Genomic DNA, 18,277 nt, shown 5'->3' on the forward strand with positions numbered 1-18,277 from the left:
AGTACATTACAATTAATCATATACAGAACATCATTTCTATGAACAATCTCATAGACTTCCAGAGGCATGTTTGATGATATGCATGGCCTCGGGGAACTTCGAGTCACCATGTATGAATGGATCCAGACACATATATACTTTTAATCAGAGTGTCTATTTCTTATTATTGTAACACAAGGTTTTATGGATTCAAATATCATATGCATCATTCTGACTCTAAAAGAGTTTGTAAAAGTTTAGGGTGTATTCACCTTTTCGGTTTATGATCAATTTCTGATACTGATTTCTGTTTTGTGATTTATACTTCTTGACTTGTTACCTCGGACAATAGTACGAGAATAGCCTTTGTATAAATAACTAAATCAATGATCTAGCTTCAGACCTTTAGTCTATTCTTTATAGCTATAACCTTGATAAAATCATATGTTTATATAAAATATTTGGACTTTTAGTCCTTTTTATTTATTTACTAATTTTATGTTATGTTCTTCTTCATGAAGAAACATCTATATTGAGTTTCATCTTCAAGAAGAAACATTCATTCAGTTATAACATGTGTATATAAAATATTATATATCTTAATTATCAAGAAATATCATTTTGACTATACCCCTTGTATGTAAATAATTATGAAAAGTTATGTTATGCTTAATTTTAATCAAGGTTCGGGCTATACCCCGATGCTCTAAGCCATTTATAATAATAAAACAATAACTTAGACAGAACCCCTACCTCACACGGGTATTCGGAGTTACATATCTAAAACTGATCAAGCAGCACTTCCTCTCTATGACGCGTATCGGGGGCTTAAACCGTCAGAAATTTTGAGCCTGGCATATACTACGAGACTATGCATGCAAAACGAGGTTAATTATGTTAAGATATAATGTGTTTTGGTGTGTGATGGAACAAGTCGTGATCCATCCTATGTAAAGAAACTTTTGTGCTACTTCGCGTCATGCTAAGGAACATACATCAAGCCCTTCGGGTCGCGCGAACCGACATAATATTGATGAGTCACCACAGCGTGCCACATGTCACCATGTGGTCTGACACCTGATGCCACGTGTCCACACATGCCATCCATGTAGACTTGGCACTTCGCGTAGAGCAAATCAACCTAGGTTGGTTCTTCACGTAGCGCGAAGGCGTACTTTCTTGGGTTCTGTGTTTTGTCCTTCTCGTAGCGTGAAGAATTAATTTCTAGTCTGTTCGCATTGCGTGAAGGATCAAGAATTCATATTTTTTACTTTTAACCATTTGTCTTTTATAACATGTCACTTTTTTGTCTTTCTTCCAATTCCAAAAACAATAAGGCGGCTTGCGGCGATGCGAGCGTGCGAAGTGCAAAGTGCGCCATCAAAGCGCCACATTTCGCCCATTGCCCATCGCTCGCACCCGTGCGCGTGCACGTCGGGTGCTTCGCACCCTCCACTAGGATCGCTGGGTACATGCTAGACATAAAAGAATACTAATATTGAAACTCATCTCCTTATAAAGAGCTTCCAAATTTTTTTCAATTTCCATGTTGGAATAAATTCTATTTCATATTTATACCCATGTTGAATGCTTCCAGTTTCTTCCTTTTTTCATGTGGGATGAAGTTCCTTATTTTCTTAACATGGAATGGTTTTATTTCCTTATCTCATTTTCTTTCATTTATCTTGAAAATATTGTTGGTCCTTTATCTTTATTAAGCTGTCAAATTTGGACTGAAATTTTGGGGATGTTACAAATAGTCTTCGACTAACAGAACCCTAATGTCGTTAGTTGCAGGTCGTCGGGAAAACGTTTTTGCATGGAACTCACATTTTTCATTAAAATGCTCAATTTGGACACCGCCGCCGCCGCCGACTGACTCACCCCCAACCAATTGCCACCACCACTGGAGCACCACCAACTAACTTTGACGGTGGTTTAGGGTGTTGGCGACAGTAAAAAAAAGTGTTCATTTGCGGCCACCAGAATCGCCGCAAATTTTCCTATTCGTGTTCCTGTTCCTGCATTCCCATAATCGTTTCCAGATTTTCTAAATACACATACTTCCGTTCCAACGATTTTCATACACATATATCATAAAGTTAGCTACACACTGTTTAGATAGTTACGGTAATAAAACCGTTTAAACAACCGTTCATACACATATATCAGCCCAAAATAACATCAATCTTCCTCATCCATGGTATCTTGGTCCAAAAGTGTAAGGCCCTGTTACCGGTGTTTCACGTTTGGACGTTGGATTTATTCATTCACATAGTTCTAGTTATCAGAGTTAATAAAAACATTCGCGGAATATAAAAACTTTCAAAAACATTACATTAATCCATAACTTGTCTTAGAATAACCAAATTGTCTTTCAAAATAATATAATATTAAACATAAACGTCTTCCGATGCCAGCCTCTTATTCAATGCCACGTGTTCCCCTCAAGCGAGCTGTCTCACTCTACTCACCTGCGTGCATACTAAAAGTCAGCTACGCTGAGTGTGTTCTAGTTAATAACATAACATACTTTTCGTACATACATACAAACTTCCATTCATACTTTCAAAAATCAAATTCTACATTACTTTATTCTATTCTGCCTCGGATATTATTAGGGTCTGGTCCCTTTTTCTGCCTTGGATATTATTAGGGTCCAGTCCCTGTTTCTGCCTCGGAAGTTATCAGGGTCCAGTCCCTTTTTCTGCCTCGAGATTATTAAAGGGCTCGGTCCCTTTTCTGCCTTGGATACTATTAGGGTCCAGTCCCTTTTCTACCTTTCTATTTCTTACATTCATTCATAACATACATACGTATCATTCGTAGTTCATACATAACATTCATATCCATAATTATAACTTGGCAGTACGTGCAATATCTGAAGATCGTTCACGTACCGACAAGCTATCATTCATTCATTATACATAGCATCATATCCATAATTATAACTTGGCAGTACATGCAATATCCGAAGATCGTTCACGTACCGACAAGCAATCATTCATACCGTTCACATATATCACATAAGGCATACATTTATCACTTAGGATAAGTGTATTAACAATCATATCGAGTATGCACACAGCCCCGAAAACATAACAAGGAAATGGGGCTAGAAACTCACCTAAATGCGGTTACGTTCACCGTTAATAGTTATTCCCTTATTGAGCTGTGCACGGCTAACTATATAATATTTACATGTATCAATTAACTATTGCTACTCATATTGTATTTCTGTCTTTACATAACCCAAAACTAACGGGGGTCCGGGGGCAGCGCCCCTAGCAGCGAGGTTCTAGGGGCGGCGGCCCCTAGCGGGGTCCAAGGGGCAGAGCCCCTGGCTGGGGTTAAGCTGCCAGGTCAACTTGGAAAAGTTTTATTTTCATTAACTGCCTTAACACATTTTCCATTAACATTTTAAGTTATTTTCTAAGTTGGGCTTGATTGTTAAGTTTAAGTTAATGGGCTAGTTTGTCTAAATTGGATATTGTCTTAGCTGAATTAGGTCCAACTGTCCATTATGGTATCTGGGCCCAACTGGACTCAGGCCCAAATCCAAGTAAAGAACAAAGTGACCGAGAACTTGTTCTGGCCGAGAACTATGGTTTGACCGAAAACACATGTTTTGGCCGAAAACCCGTATCTGACCGAAAACCCCGTGGCCGAGAACTCATTGGCCGAGATATCTGGTTGACCGAAAACCACATGGTTGATTACGGGTTCTCAAAATTGGCTGAGAACCCTCAGGTCCGATGTTTTCAGTTCATTTCTCCATCCCAATCATTTTTTTACTCATCACTGCTACTGTTTTATGGTTTATAACCAGAATTTCAACTACCCTTTAACTGTTTTGCACCCACCACTATGCCAATATCTAGATCTAATTCATTTTAGGCATAAAGTTTGGACCTTTATAAGTTTAAAATGTTCTAGGCTAGATCTAGAGTTTCCTTTATGAACCGTTTATATCTATGAGTCCATTTCATCCATTTTAATCATCAAGTTTGTATTTTTATGAAACATCTAGACCCGATCTACTCTAGGATCAAGTTTCATGGCAAAACGTTCATAAAAAATGTAACCTTTAAGCTTAAAACTTACCTTTAGACGTTAGTAGAGTCACGGCTAGCATGATACACGACCTTGGACTCGTTAGCTCACTTGTATGATCGAAGACCTATGATTACTATGATCGGTTTATGGTTTGGATAATGGTGGCGGATAAGGAAGGTATTTTATGGCTTAAGTGTGTGTTTTAAGGTGTAGAGAGAATAAGATGGATAATATGGATGGAAATGGAAAGATTTAGGGTTTAAGGGGTATTTATACTCCCTTAAGCCTATGGACCTAAGGCCTATCTTTCCTTTTTAGTCCATGTTCAACTCCTCTAATTATCCTACTTATCTATCTATCATTATTATCTATAATCTACTAACTCAGGTAAATCCTCATCCGTTAAAACATATAATATATTAAAATATTATTATTGAAATTTTGGGATGTTACAAAAAGATCATCATTGTTCCTTGATCCCTTATTGGAGGAGGCCGAGGCATTATGTTGTGAAATGCAGCAAGAAAATCCAGGTTGCTAAAAATTCTATCTAGTTCATCCTATAATTAAAAAAAATAAATAATTACCAACGTGGGTAAAAATTATCAAAACCACTTTGATTCAACATAAAAAAATTTATCGGTGTAAAGAATGGATGTGGTGTCTGCTACTGCTCACATTGATCCGCAACACTCAACGATGTGGCTATAAAAGGTTTAGGCCTGATACCTCTTGTACAACCGCGCCAAGGACCTAACACCTTTTCAAATATTCTGACCGCATTTGAAATCGGCTCATTACTTTCTTCAAATTCACCTTCCCTATTAGGCTCGGTTAGTGCCTCGAACTCTTTGATTAAATCATTCAGTATTTTACAACAAATGATTACTATAGATAGATATAAATATATTTATAAATATATTCTTTAACAAATACATACATATTGTCGCTCAGCCACCAGACTATCAAAAAGTCCCATCACGTCGACAATAAGCTTTCTTAAACACTTGAAGCTCGTTCACACTCTGAATAACATTAAATATTAGATCATACAATAAATATATATTATGTGTGTGTAAAAATATAAAGCATTACGTTTTTGTAGCCATAACTACTATAGTAAAAATATATTGTTTAAAAAATATATACATATTGTCGCTCAGCCACCAGACTATCAAAAAGTCCCATCACGTCGACAATGAGCTTTCTTAAACACTTGAAGCTCGTTCACACTCTGAATAACATTAAATATTAGATCATACGATAAATATATAATTTTATGTGTGTGTAAAAATATAAAGCATTACGTTTTTATAGCCATAGCTACTATAGGATGTCGTCCCCCTGCGTTTTGTGTACTGTTGCTTTTGACGATTTGTTTTGATGACCAACGACCGATTTTCATGTGATTCAGTCTTGAAAAGGTCGACAGCTTTCTTCCAATTTTCTTCACCCATATTCTTGGGGGGGGGGTCTTTGTTAACTCTAAATCAGCCTTTCCACCCATAGCGTTATAATGACCTTTTGCTTTGCTTTTTCGGTCTCTATATCGCTTTGAGAATAAATTTCAATGCCACCCTTTAGCATATTCTTTTGAGGATCCCTCTCAATCTCTTGCAAATTGAAGTATCTCTAGGAAGTAATTTAAAGAAATTAGTTAATTAAGTAAAAGACACATAATGAAATGAAGAATATATGAAATATACTTAAAATTAATAAATCACTTACACTAAGATGCTCATTCAAGGCATTTTTTTCTGCTGCAGACACATTATCCCAACTCTCCTTGTCAAAAGCGATGTTCCTCCCCATGTATATCCCCACTTCACGACCGATAATGTCAGCAACCTCACCAATCGGGATATACGTGGCATTCCTATCAAATGTGAGAGATAAAGGCCCCCCATTTTTCTTAAACGTCGTTGCCAATTTTTTTTTTGGCTGATCTTCTTCCTTTACGTCGAGCTTGGACAGCTACAAAATATAATTAAAAATTATTAGTCACAATATGTATATATTTATAACAATATATATCTTCAGAATAAAGAAATAAGATATGGTAAATAAATAAATCATAATAACACTTACTTTCCTCCTCGTGAAAACCTCTCCCAAAACCACTTTGAGGTGGCGGATCCTCGGCACCATCGCCGCCATGTCCTCGAGGCATGACATCCGCAATGATCTGAAAAGTTATAAAATATACAATACAATATATAATATGATTCAAGTTTTCTAATATTGCAACATAAAAATAGATACAAAGTTTTCTTTTAAGCATATACAAATACAAATTACAACTATTCTTTTAATCAAACTCTCCCTCGGATAGTTTTGTGTTTGCCTCTGATCCCTCAGTGTCGTAATCAAAATCGTCCTCGTCATTATCACTCTCATCCTCAGACAATGTATTAGCGGTAACAGTTGGCGGATTAACTCACTTAGCTTCTCACCCGTAGTGACATCAGAAGACGTGTTTAACAAGTATTGAGAAAAGTCGATGGAAATTAAAAAATTAGATGAAGAATTGTTGTAAACAACGTCAAGATCTTTTACTAAGTCATTTTCAAAATTTTGAGCATTTTCGACGCGACCATCGTTTAATGTAGGTATATCCCAAATTTTTTGATGAATAACATTCTCGACAACCCATCGGTGGTTAGTATTTTGGTTTCATCGACAATGTTCTTAAATGTAGAACACTTGTTTGACTTGAGAAGCAAATATGAGTTTATATTCTTGGTCCCATTCATGTTCTGTGTTGATGCAAGTGATATTATTATCATGTCTAACACCCTTTTGAGTATCAAACCACTTGCACCGAAATAGGACGGTTGAATACCCATTTCCATAACACAACTCGATGTTCTCTTATACTTGTCCATAGTATTTCTCATGGTTCACTCCTTCTAGAACCCCAAAGTTTTGCGTTGTTCAATCTACGTCACGTACCCGTACCATAAACCTAACACCGTTGACTATGAAAGAAATGTATGTAAAGACATATATTTCCGCACCCAATGAAAGAGCTTACAACTCTGGGTGGAATTCAGTAGAATTTTGTACTTTCAAAGAATATAACTAACGAATATAGAATAATGCATTACTTCATTAGGTAAATGCAAATTAAATGAAAGGGGGAAATACTTACCCGATTATATGGATTATCTTCTCAAGAAACCACTTTGGAAATTTGGTTTTAACATCTTGAGGATGTTCATATTTTAATTCACTATATTGATGACAAAAATATACAAGGAAAGAGAAAATACTTAAAAAATTATTATATGTTAAAGAGAACAAACCATTCAAAATTGAGCTTTTCGTTGACAGCTATCGAGAACAAACCATCAGAAATTGATATTTTCGTTGAGAGTGAGATATTGGATCTTACTTGTGCTAGCCGGACGACATTTAGACTCAAACACCCATAACTTAGTTTTTTCGACAACATGTTCTTCATTTATGTCGGGTCGATTTAACCGAGTATGTATATCTTGAAGGTAAATCTAACAAAATGATAGAGCCTATTCAGCAACATAACCTTCAGTTATAGAACCTTCCGGCCTTGCCTTATTTCTGACATATTTTTTTTGTTTTTTCATATACCTTTCAAGCGGATACATCCATCTCATATAGACTGGACCTCCACGAATTGCTTCATCAGGTATATGCAAAACTAAATGAACCATAATGTCAAAAAACAATGGAGGATAGATCAACTCTAACTTGCACAATATCAAAAGAATGGATTTCTTTGCTTTCTTCATATCATCTACAAATAGTGTTCCTGAGCAAAGTTGACTAAAGAACTTGCAAAGATCTACTATAGGCGTATAAATATCGTAACTAAAAACCACCGAACACCACTCGGTAACAAACGTTGCATGAGAATATGACAATCATGAGATTTCAACCCAGTAATATTAGTATTGTTATCTGTCACTCTTTTGCTAATATTAGATTTAAACCCATCCGACAGTTTAACATCTTTTATAAATTGACAGAAAAGCTTTCGATCACCAACCTTTAATGAGTATTTTGGATGAGCCAATAAACCTTGTTACCCTTTCGTTACAACTATTGTGTTCTTCGAATATTTAGATTTTGCAAGTCAATTCGTGTGTTTGGCGTGTCTTTGGTTTAATCATTCATCAGAAGAGTACCGAGCAAACAATCGCACACATTTCTCTCAACATGCATTACATCTATGTTGTGCTACAGCTGGAGTGAGACCAATACTCAAGTTCAAAAAATATGCTTTGTTTGTTCTAGTTCAACTCGAAATCCTCTCGCTTCCTCTTAACACATCCAAAATCGGGATGCTTGCCCGGTACACGATGGAGTAGACGAATGAGTTGATCTTCTATGTCAACAGCACTAATTGTTTTGGAGGGGATCTTGTCTCAGGTTCACCATTAAAGTCCAAACTTTTTCTCCATGAATGGTTAACATGTAAGAACCGGCGATGACCGACATATACAACTTTATATGTTATATGTATTGAAGGAGTGTCTTCATTGAAAGTCGGGCATGCCTTGTAGCCCTGTCTGTTCCACCCTGATAGACTACTATAAGCTGGAAAGTCGTTTATGGTCCATAATAGCACCACCTTCATTGTGAAGAATGTGTTTGTATTCTCGTCTTTAGTACGTACGCCTTCTTGCCACAAATTCTTAAGCTCATCCACCAAGGGCCTAAGGAAAACATCCATGTCCTTCCCTGGTGATTTTGGGCTGGGAATTAGTAATGATAACATGAATGAGGACTCTTTCATGTATAATGGAGGCAGATTGTATATGGTGAGTACAACTGGCCACGTGCTATGAGCCAAGGACATGTTACCAAACGGATTGAAACCATCACCTGCAAGCCCTAGACGAACATTTCGGGGCTCCCTCGAGAAATTAAGGTACTTATTATCAAATTCTTTTCATGAAGATCCTCAACAGGATGACGCATCGTACCATTTTCTGATTGTCCGGTACTATGCCAGATTATTTCTTTTGTTGTGTGTCTCGAACAATATAAACGTCTTAGTCTTGGGGTCAAAGGAAAATATCGTAACACCTTGTGAGGTACCTTCTTTCCGTTTGTTTTTGTATCGACCCACTGACTCTCATTACAGATAGGACAATTCTGTAACGTCTGGTGTTCTGCCCAAAAGTGAGCATAATCATTTTTGCAACTGTCTATCGACTCATACCCCAAACCAATCTTCTTTAATGTCTTTTTCGCTACATAATGCGAATGGGGAACCTTGAAGGCTTCTAGATGTAAAGATTGCAAAACCTCAAGGAGCTCATCAAGCGAACTATTATTCCATTTGTTTTTCACCTTTATATGCATAATCATTGCCAAAAAGTCAACGGAAGAAAACTTGGTACAACGGATCGGGCTTCCTTTAACAACTCTTCAAAATTTTCACGGACACCGCTACTATCAGAATCCGAGTTCTCATCATCAAGGTTGGTATCCTCTTCCCTATGCTCATCCATAACGTCTTCGATAACGTCGACCATATCGTTAGTTGGCGCAATCTCGTCAACAACCACATTCGGAGGAATTAAACTTTCGCCATGATAGATCCGTTCAGTGTACATCCGACAAAAGCCAAATGCACGCATATGAGCTTTCATATTTTTGTAAGGTATTAGTTCAGAATTATGACATTTTGCACATGCACGTCTTACAAGGCCTCTGCTTTCAACATGGTTTTTGCATATCTAGATAAAATACTCTAGTCCTTGCTGATACTCATTTGATCTAATGTATGGATTGATAATCCAAGTTTTATCGACGGACATGATCCTGAAACTGAAACATAATTTAGGGGTTTCAGGCTACGGGAAAGTATTAAAATATTGTTTGGACAACAGATTGAGTATTCACAAGGGTAGGCTTCTAAACCCACCTTTTAAATACTTTATCTCGTATATGAATATGAATTACACGATTGTTTGTTTAAGAAAAAATCGGCAGCATTTCCCCTTAGCTCCCAAGTATAATATATATATATATATATATATATATATATATATATATATATATATATATATATATATATATATATATAGGGTTAGTATCATTTAAGAACTCTAAAAAAGTTAAGAACTCTTAGGAACTCTACACAACCAAACATTTTTTTAATTTTTTATATATTAACATTATTTAAGAGTAGTTTTATCATATTTTATATAAAAACTTTTGATTACATATATAAATAACAAGTTTACATATATGTAAAATTTATATACTAACAAATTTACATAGCTGTAAAACAAAACATAGATATGTATAAAACCTAATTTTCAAAATTGTAATCGTAAATATATATATATATAAAACGATAAAGCTACACTCAACTAACATTAACATACAAAATAATTTTATAAAAAACGTTAGTTTTCATGGGTTCTTTCAAGTTCTTAAATAATTTAACAGTTCTGTAATGATACTCATCATATATATATATACACACCCAAGGAGCTAAAAGAAAATGTCAACCAAATCTTTTTTAAAATAAACAATCATGTAATACGCATTCACATCCTAAATGAGATAAAGTATTCAAAATGCAGTCCCAAAACGGGGGACAGCCCAAAATTTATTTGTATATCAATTTTGGGCGGGTATTCTAAGCTCTTGATGATTAAAATGAGTCTGACATAACATAAAATATAATATAAACACAAAATGTGGGCTCAGGCTAACTTATTTATTAAACAACAAAAAAAACATTATACACAAACACAACACAAGTTTAGGCTCATGTTCGGGTTCAACTAATTTATAAGCTCGTGAGACAACTTGTTTATTAAAATCATAATATAAATTCATTAATACTATTATTCATTTATATTGTTATTATTATTATTATTATTATCATTATCATTATTTTATATACACAAACCGAACCACGAGCTGAACCGAACATGTCTCGGGTTCAATGAATTAATAAGCAAGCCGGGTGCGGCTCATGAGCCAACTCGTTTATTAAAAACCTAATATAAATTCATTATTAATGTTATTCGTTTATATAATTCAAGTTCCATTGAATTTTCTTGAAAATATGCACCAAATAACAAATCTGGCAATTATTATACTATATATTAATAGACGAGGCAATATAGCAAGAAGCTAGGGCGAACAAGTGAACAACATAACATACATTTTTTTTCATTTTACTTAGTTATAAAATAAATTAATGATATATATACATATATTTATTTGTGTGTGTGTCCGGACCTAATCCCATGCATGCTGATCAATTGGATACTTCCATTAGTTAGTTTTTAAATAATTTGGAGCGGTCAAGGCACATGGTCCATGTTTCCTATTAGATATCCTAACTTTCAGTAATTGTATAGCTAGAAGATGGTAATGTTGTTGACTTGACTAATGATGTTGATTACATTACAATATTTTTACAAGACCTGCAACTCATTGTTCTAACTTTGGTTATAAAAGACATGGGAATCTCTCCTACTTGGGTCCATTTTTTTCTTCCTAAATGAACGTAAATTAAGAGAAAGGTTAATATAAAAAGTAATGTTTTCCTAAAAAGTGTAGGAAGCATTGTCAACCATTAGATGATAAGGGTAGGATTGTAATCTTACTTTCTTTTCTTATTATGGTATTTAAATATATAATTAATTAAAAATATTATACACCCATGATTTGTTCCTTATTAATCGATATTTAGTTGAATGTTAATAAAAAATAACCAGTTGATTGATATTATCATGCACGTTCTTCATTATCATCAAGATCTAATTATTAATCTTCAGTATTCTTTTATTTCTTATTCTCCATCTCATTTATTCATATCAATTAATCATCTCACTAGTCTAACATGGAGACCTTCATGGATGAACATCAATTAGGTAAATTTCAAATATTATTTTTTGAATTTTTCGGACCCTGTATTATTTTTTGAATTTTTCGGACCCTGTATGGCGACATGGTGTGTTATGCTATTCTGAATTAGGTTACGTTGTTATGTAATTCGTCATTAGGGTTCAACACATCTGATCGTAATTACGATCTTATCTTAATTATGATGTTTTTTATTTCGTATATTCTGTACCGATGATAACAAATATCTTAAACGCCATTAGGGTTCGTTATTTTCATGTGATCGATGTCTAAATAAGTAATAATGTTGTTCTTAGTGTGTAAACTGGTGTGTTTATTGTTTGTTTACGATTTGTTTGTTGACTATCTTGTTTTTTCTGTTTGTTTCTTCATTGTATTCTCATCAGCCGTCAACTAGGGTTCAGAAGTTTGATTATAGTGTGTTTTTGCGTGTTATTTTTATTATAGTGTGTTTTAGGTGTTAATTTTTTAGTGTGTCTTGTGCTGTTTTTCGATAATAATCTGGTTTGTTTATTATTTGTTTACGATTTGTTTGTTGACTATGTTGTTTTTTTCTGTTTTGTTTCTTCATTGTATTCTCATCAGCCGTCAACTAGGGTTTAGAAGTTTGTTTATAGTGTGTTTTTGCGTGTTATTTTTATTATAGTTTGTTTTAGGTGTTAATTTTTTAGTGTGTCTTTTACTGTTTTTCGATTATAGTTTCTGAAGGCTGTTATTGTATTCTGCATTAATGAATTTTTTTAGTGTGTTTTGCTTGTTTTTTCTATTATAATGTCTGTTGACTATTTTTGAATTTGCGTAATTAAGTGTGTTATTGCTTGTTATTTTTAATTTTTAAGTTGATTAGTTTTCTTGTATTTACTTCACAGATCCACCAACTTACCAAGAGCTTGGGATTCAACACATCTCTCCCAATTCCGGCACTAAGACGTACACGCCAATTGTGTCTGCATCAATGATACCCAATGAGGTATGCTTTTTGATTCTGTAGACGCTGCAGAGCAATTCTATAAAAGATATGCTTTAGCGGGCGGGTTTTCTATAAGGAAAGGCACACAATCGATCGTTAATAACGTTGTTCGTCTCAAGTATTTTGTTTGTACCAAGGAAGGGTCAAGAACTGTTAAAGAAGTTGACACGCTTAGTCAAGATTATAAAAGGAAAAAAGAGCGTAGGCGACCTTCTCAAAGAACCGGTTGTAATGCACAACTCCGCTTGGTTTTAAATGATAAAGGCAAATATAGGGTCAAATTTTTTGGCGAGGCACACAATCATCCTTTTGTTAACGAAAATGATATGCATTTTCTGAGAGCTTCTAGGGAGCTTACATTTACACAAAAAAAAGTGATAGATGATTTGGCTAACATCAACATTGGTCCGGTGAAGGCTTTTAACATTATACGGACCCTGTATGGTGGCTTCGATAAAGTTGGCGCAACAAAGTCTGATTGCAAAAACTACAAAAGAAATATTAACTTGTATATTGGCGACTACGATGCTGAGATGGTTCTTCAACGTCTTATGGCAAAAAAAGACTTTTGTCCTAATTTTTCATGTGACTATATTACCAGCAAAGAAGGCACATTGAAGGGTTTATTTTGGGCTGACGAGTGTGCAAAGAGAAATTTCTATGTCTTCGGGGACGTTGTCTCATTTGAATTATACAAACAAAAGTTGTGTGTATTTATCTCGTTTTATATTCATTTATAGGTATAACATGGTTTTTGTTCCATTTACTGGAATCGACAACCATAATAGGAATGTTACTCTTGGCGCGGCTCTACTTGGAGATGAAACAGCTGAAACTTATTCATGGTTATTGAGGTGTTTTAAGAGTGCTTTTGGTTATGAACCCCCTGTGGTTGTAACTGAACAAGACCCCGCCATGAAGCGTGAAATTGAAGACGTTTTTCCAAATTCTAGACACCGTTTGTGCATGTGGCATATCATGGATAAACTATCTGGGAAGGTACAAACTCCATTTTAATTGTCTTCCACCTTTTTATTTATAACAATAATGATTATATTGGTTTCTAATTCTCTGAAAAAACATACATTCCCAGGTCGGTGCCAATCTATGCAACACTACCGACTTTAAGACTCGGCTTTGTGATATTGTATGGACTGATTCTATAACACCCGAATTGTTTGAGAAGGGGTGGGATTCCATAATGACCGAATTTAACTTAAACGACCATGCCTGGCTTAAAGATATTTTCCAGATTAGAGATTCGTGGATTCCAGCATACTATCGTGAAGAAAACATGTCTGGTCTAATGCGTACGTCATCAAGATCAGAGAGCGAGAACTACTTTTTTGGGAAATTTTGCAATGCAACTTGCACTTTGGTCGAGTTCTTGGCATATTTTGAAACTGCATTGGAACATCAAAGGCATGAACATCAGAAGAACGATCATGATTGTCGTTACAAAAGTGCAAAAATTGAAAGTAACTACACTCTTGAAAATCAAGCTCATGAAATATACACAAGAACCATATTTTTTGATGTCCAAATGGAAATTCAGAAAGCCCTTCACAACTGCACTTCCCGAAGCTACGAACAGGTTGGTGATTTTTTAAAGTTTAGTATTCGAGACTTTGAGCATCTACCAGCTGCTTTTCACAAGGTAAATATTATACGGGCTTACATGTTTTTTTTATATTTATAGTTTTATATATATAAATAGTTTACTAATCATCATAGGTAATGATTCGCTTGGAAGACGTGACTGTGTATTGCGGCTGCAAGAGGTTCGAGCAATTTGGCTTACTATGTCGCCACATTTTAAAGGTTCTCCACATTGGAGATATCAAGGTTTTCCCAAGGCAATACATTAACCGTAGGTGGACCAAAGATGCCGTTTCTAATAGCCCGATGCGTTCTGTTGGTTTTGATGAGCCTAACGTAGATAAAACTACCGATATATATCGTGTTGTTCGGGATATTAATATCGTGAATGATCATATTATAAATAAACTTGTTACTGACATGGAAAAATTAAACCAGTTTCGTGACTACGTCAATGATTACAAAGAAAAAGTTGACGAGATTACGTTTGACGCCCCTAGACCTAGCAGAAGAGACCGGTTTGAGAGCCCACAATCAGCAAACCATTCATTTGTCACACAACCCTTAAAGGTCTCAATGTGTCTCATCATAAACACTCCACAATCGACATGGTTGCTTTTACTAGCCCATGGTATATCCACCCTCGTCAGTGTTGATGTGTTGACCTTTGACGCATCGGGGTGATCTACCAACGCTAGGTAACCAGAAAATGTTTCTCTCTGTGACAAATGTTATTAACAGCAGTTAACATAAAAATTTAAATAATAATGCTTGAACAACAAAAAAACACACATACCATCTTCTCGGGCCAGCCCTTATACATAAACTTGAACGACCCCCTGGTCCCATATTATCAATAACAAAAGTCTGATGTGTCTTCAGGTTGAACGCCATTAAATAGAAGTGCTTTGTGTTTATAATTGGTATCAACACAACTTCCACGCCTACAATGCTTCTTAGTCTTTGTGTTTCCAGATGCTTGTCCATTTTTCCTTAAAAAATCCGATTCTTGTTGGTAGGTCTTTTTCATACTGGTCCGGTAGCTGTGTCATTTATCAACACAAATTAATCATTATTCATGACCAACAAAACAACACTACTAAATCAAAAAATACTAATCATACCAGCATCACGGCCGAGCAGAAAAGCCTATGAACCGTGTTAAACTTTGAACGTATAGCTTCTTCGTGGTTTAACACACTTGCCCATGCTGACATTACCGACACGTGCACCCATGTGTCCGGCCGTAAAGTTTCCATTATCACCTTTCGTATGCTAACCCCACCTCCCGTGCTAAATACAATGTCCCTGAATTAATGAAAATAAATATCACAATACATATAAAGTATATAATACCCAATACCTATTCATAATTAATAACACATAAACACTAAAACTTACCAATGGTTCCCGTAAGCCGCGAACACATACCCAGCCACCTTCGACTATTGCTTTGTTAGCATAGCTTTCAACGACACCGCATGTTTCGCATGCGGTGAGCAATAAACTTCGAAAAGGAACATAAATCTCTGAGGTCTTTTAGGTGTGTTTACCTCCCAGTCCGGTTCAGCAACTCGCTTCCCTTTAGCTATAACAGCTAACGTCTCACGATCATCTTTTTTAACTCCAGATTCAAGATTGAAATCGGGCACAATAAAACTAACTTTTTTCTTTTGAGGCGTAGACTTTATTGAACCGGATTCATATTTTGCGCACAACCTTTCCATGCTTTCCCAAGTTCTTTGTGTCATCACTATTGGAGATGCTTCACCGTTCCCATCTCCTTCATTATTCCCAGTCTCATCCTCCCGCTTACCTGTGTATCTAGCTAGGTTTTTATTCCACTGATCCTCCAACTCTTTAATTAAAAGGCTACCAGAACACTCATCATGTGCTTCATCAAACTCCCGACATATATCTCCGTATAAGTTATCGAAATATTGCATCAAATCCATCAGCCGCTCTGCTCTTTCCTATTTCCAAAAACACCCCAACACTTTAATATTTAAAATCACAACTTACATATAAAATAAACATATAAACTTTAATACTATCTTACCTCTTCATCAGTTTCTGTCGGCATATTTATCATTTCTTCACCTTTATCAAACCCCTCCTGGTGTTGCTCAGATTCAACAACAGCAACTTTATCATCCGTAAAATCTTGTTTTGTTTGAACATCAGCCACCTTATCACCATCCTCTCATTGACCCGATTCAACAGACTTCTTAGTGTGTTTTCTGATCACCATTTTGGCTAACTCCTTTTTCGTAAACTTAGCCACCTTTTTACCCCCATCAACATCCCCCACATCTTTATCTTGATTTGTTATCTTTTTAACGACCTTACCCGCTGATTTTTCAATTGTGACCTTACCCAGCCGTTTCTCCTCCAACATGTCTTGTAAAACTGTTAGGTCGTCGTCCACGAAAACCTTAACAGCCATCAACTTCTTGCCATTTTCCACAACACAATTAAACTGACTATTCGCGTACGCATACTACAAACAAAATCAAACACCATTTTCAAAAAACAACAACATCTAACAGTTTAAAAAAAGGACAGGTAACAGTTGGGTTAATAATATGATGACTTTGAGTAATAGTTTCAAAACAAACAAAATTGTAATCAAATACGTACCGCTAGCAAAATCATGGACCCGTTGTATTCTTTACTTTCGTTCCATTTCTCGCGTCTCCTTCGCATAACTGTTATTAGGTACCGACACCAATTCAACTCCCCCAAGCTATTTATGTCTCTAACTGCTGGTAGAAACTTTTGATTAACCGTGTTATTCCCGGTAATATCACCCATATATGTCCCTAGAGCAACCGGAAAATTCATCTTGAAATGCCAGCCTACATCCCTCTTGGTTTTCACGAACTTCATAAATTCTATGAGACAAAGTCTTCCCTGTGGGTTTTTAAATTGACTTCTCCATCTTCGCACAACCTCATCCTCAGCCCTAGGCCTCAACGTCTCCACTATCTCATTACTTCCCCTAGGGATCCCTAACATGCTTTCTACAAGTGTCTCGGTAATTTTTACTTGTTTGTCTCCCAAATTAAGTATGCTAATACTATGGTCATAGTTTCTAACCAACCAGTAGCCCAACCCGGTTGGTATGTTAGCTATACTCATTTCGAGCATAGTACCAAAACCCATACTATTACAACTTTTTTCTGCTCATCGGTTAAATTTGTGATATACTCGTGGAACAATCTATGTTTCACCCTCGGTTTAATCTTTTGACCAACATAGTCGTAAAATGCTAACTTCTTATTTTCACTCTCCTTTTTTCAACATCTTATAACGTGGAGTTACAAAGTCGTCATCTGAGTCAACAATGCCAGCTGCATTTAGTTTCAACAAATAAGAAATTATTTTCAATTAAAACCACTACCTACTACAATTACTTAATTTCAAGAAAAAACACAATCTACTTCAAGTACAAACTTACTTTTAAAAAAATCCTCAACCAAATTTGTCGCCCGGCATGACGAACTTCCTTCCATTTCATTTTTTGCGTTTTCTACAACAATACACCAAAATTAAGTACGTAACGACTACAACTATAACAATATGAATATGAATAACTTTGAAGTTAATCTCTTTCTTCACCTCATCCCCGTAGCCTAGACCCTTGAAAGTGGTATTGTATGCTATTCGTGGGCTTCTCCTAACTAACAAACCAAAAAACAACGTGTTAATTACAAACCAACATCAAAATAAACACGAACAAATACATCATCTGACATAAAATAAGAACTAACAGACTAAACAAAAAGTTAAAAC

The 18,277-nt window shown here is 35.6% G+C and overlaps 2 protein-coding genes and 1 long non-coding RNA gene across 3 annotated transcripts; 1 reads left to right on the top strand and 2 right to left on the bottom strand.

The window, feature by feature from the left end:
* The first annotated feature begins 12,732 nt into the window (after positions 1–12,732).
* LOC143590507 (protein FAR1-RELATED SEQUENCE 5-like) lies at positions 12,733–14,988 on the top strand. Its single transcript, XM_077070965.1, has 5 exons — positions 12,733–13,589; positions 13,624–13,882; positions 13,977–14,540; positions 14,618–14,932; positions 14,983–14,988. Exons 1-5 carry the CDS (start codon positions 12,886–12,888, stop codon positions 14,986–14,988), a joined length of 1,848 nt encoding a protein of 615 aa, XP_076927080.1. The 5' UTR covers positions 12,733–12,885.
* A 31-nt stretch (positions 14,989–15,019) lies between these two features.
* LOC143590239 (uncharacterized) lies at positions 15,020–15,907 on the bottom strand. Its single transcript, XR_013145439.1, has 4 exons — positions 15,884–15,907; positions 15,607–15,790; positions 15,279–15,525; positions 15,020–15,201 (listed from the first exon to the last, which is right to left on the bottom strand). It is a non-coding gene; the product is annotated as an uncharacterized LOC143590239 (long non-coding RNA).
* Positions 15,908–15,950: 43 nt separating this feature from the next.
* LOC143590247 (uncharacterized) lies at positions 15,951–17,765 on the bottom strand. The gene is made up of 2 exons (XM_077070789.1): positions 17,123–17,765; positions 15,951–16,982 (listed from the first exon to the last, which is right to left on the bottom strand). The coding sequence occupies exons 1-2, from the start codon at positions 17,645–17,647 to the stop codon at positions 16,686–16,688; spliced, it is 822 nt and encodes a 273-aa protein (XP_076926904.1). The 5' UTR covers positions 17,648–17,765; the 3' UTR covers positions 15,951–16,685.
* Between the last annotated feature and the right edge of the window lie 512 nt (positions 17,766–18,277).

The sequence above is a fragment of the Bidens hawaiensis genome, unplaced genomic scaffold, assembly GCF_021521415.1.
Source record: "Bidens hawaiensis isolate Kalapana, Puna unplaced genomic scaffold, B.hawaiensis_p1.1 tig00001647_1, whole genome shotgun sequence".
NCBI lineage: Eukaryota > Viridiplantae > Streptophyta > Magnoliopsida > Asterales > Asteraceae > Bidens > Bidens hawaiensis.

Coding starts and splice junctions, on each gene's coding strand:
- LOC143590507 (XM_077070965.1), top strand. CDS start 12,886: ATGCTTTTTGATTCTGTAGACGCTGCAGAGCAATTCTATAAAAGATAT. Junction 13,590..13,623: donor GAATTATACAAACAAAAGTT/GTGTGTATTTAT, acceptor ATTCATTTATAG/GTATAACATGGTTTTTGTTC. Junction 14,541..14,617: donor TACCAGCTGCTTTTCACAAG/GTAAATATTATA, acceptor TAATCATCATAG/GTAATGATTCGCTTGGAAGA.
- LOC143590247 (XM_077070789.1), bottom strand. CDS start 17,647: ATGGGTTTTGGTACTATGCTCGAAATGAGTATAGCTAACATACCAACC. Junction 16,983..17,122: donor GGTCCATGATTTTGCTAGCG/GTACGTATTTGA, acceptor TTTTGTTTGTAG/TATGCGTACGCGAATAGTCA.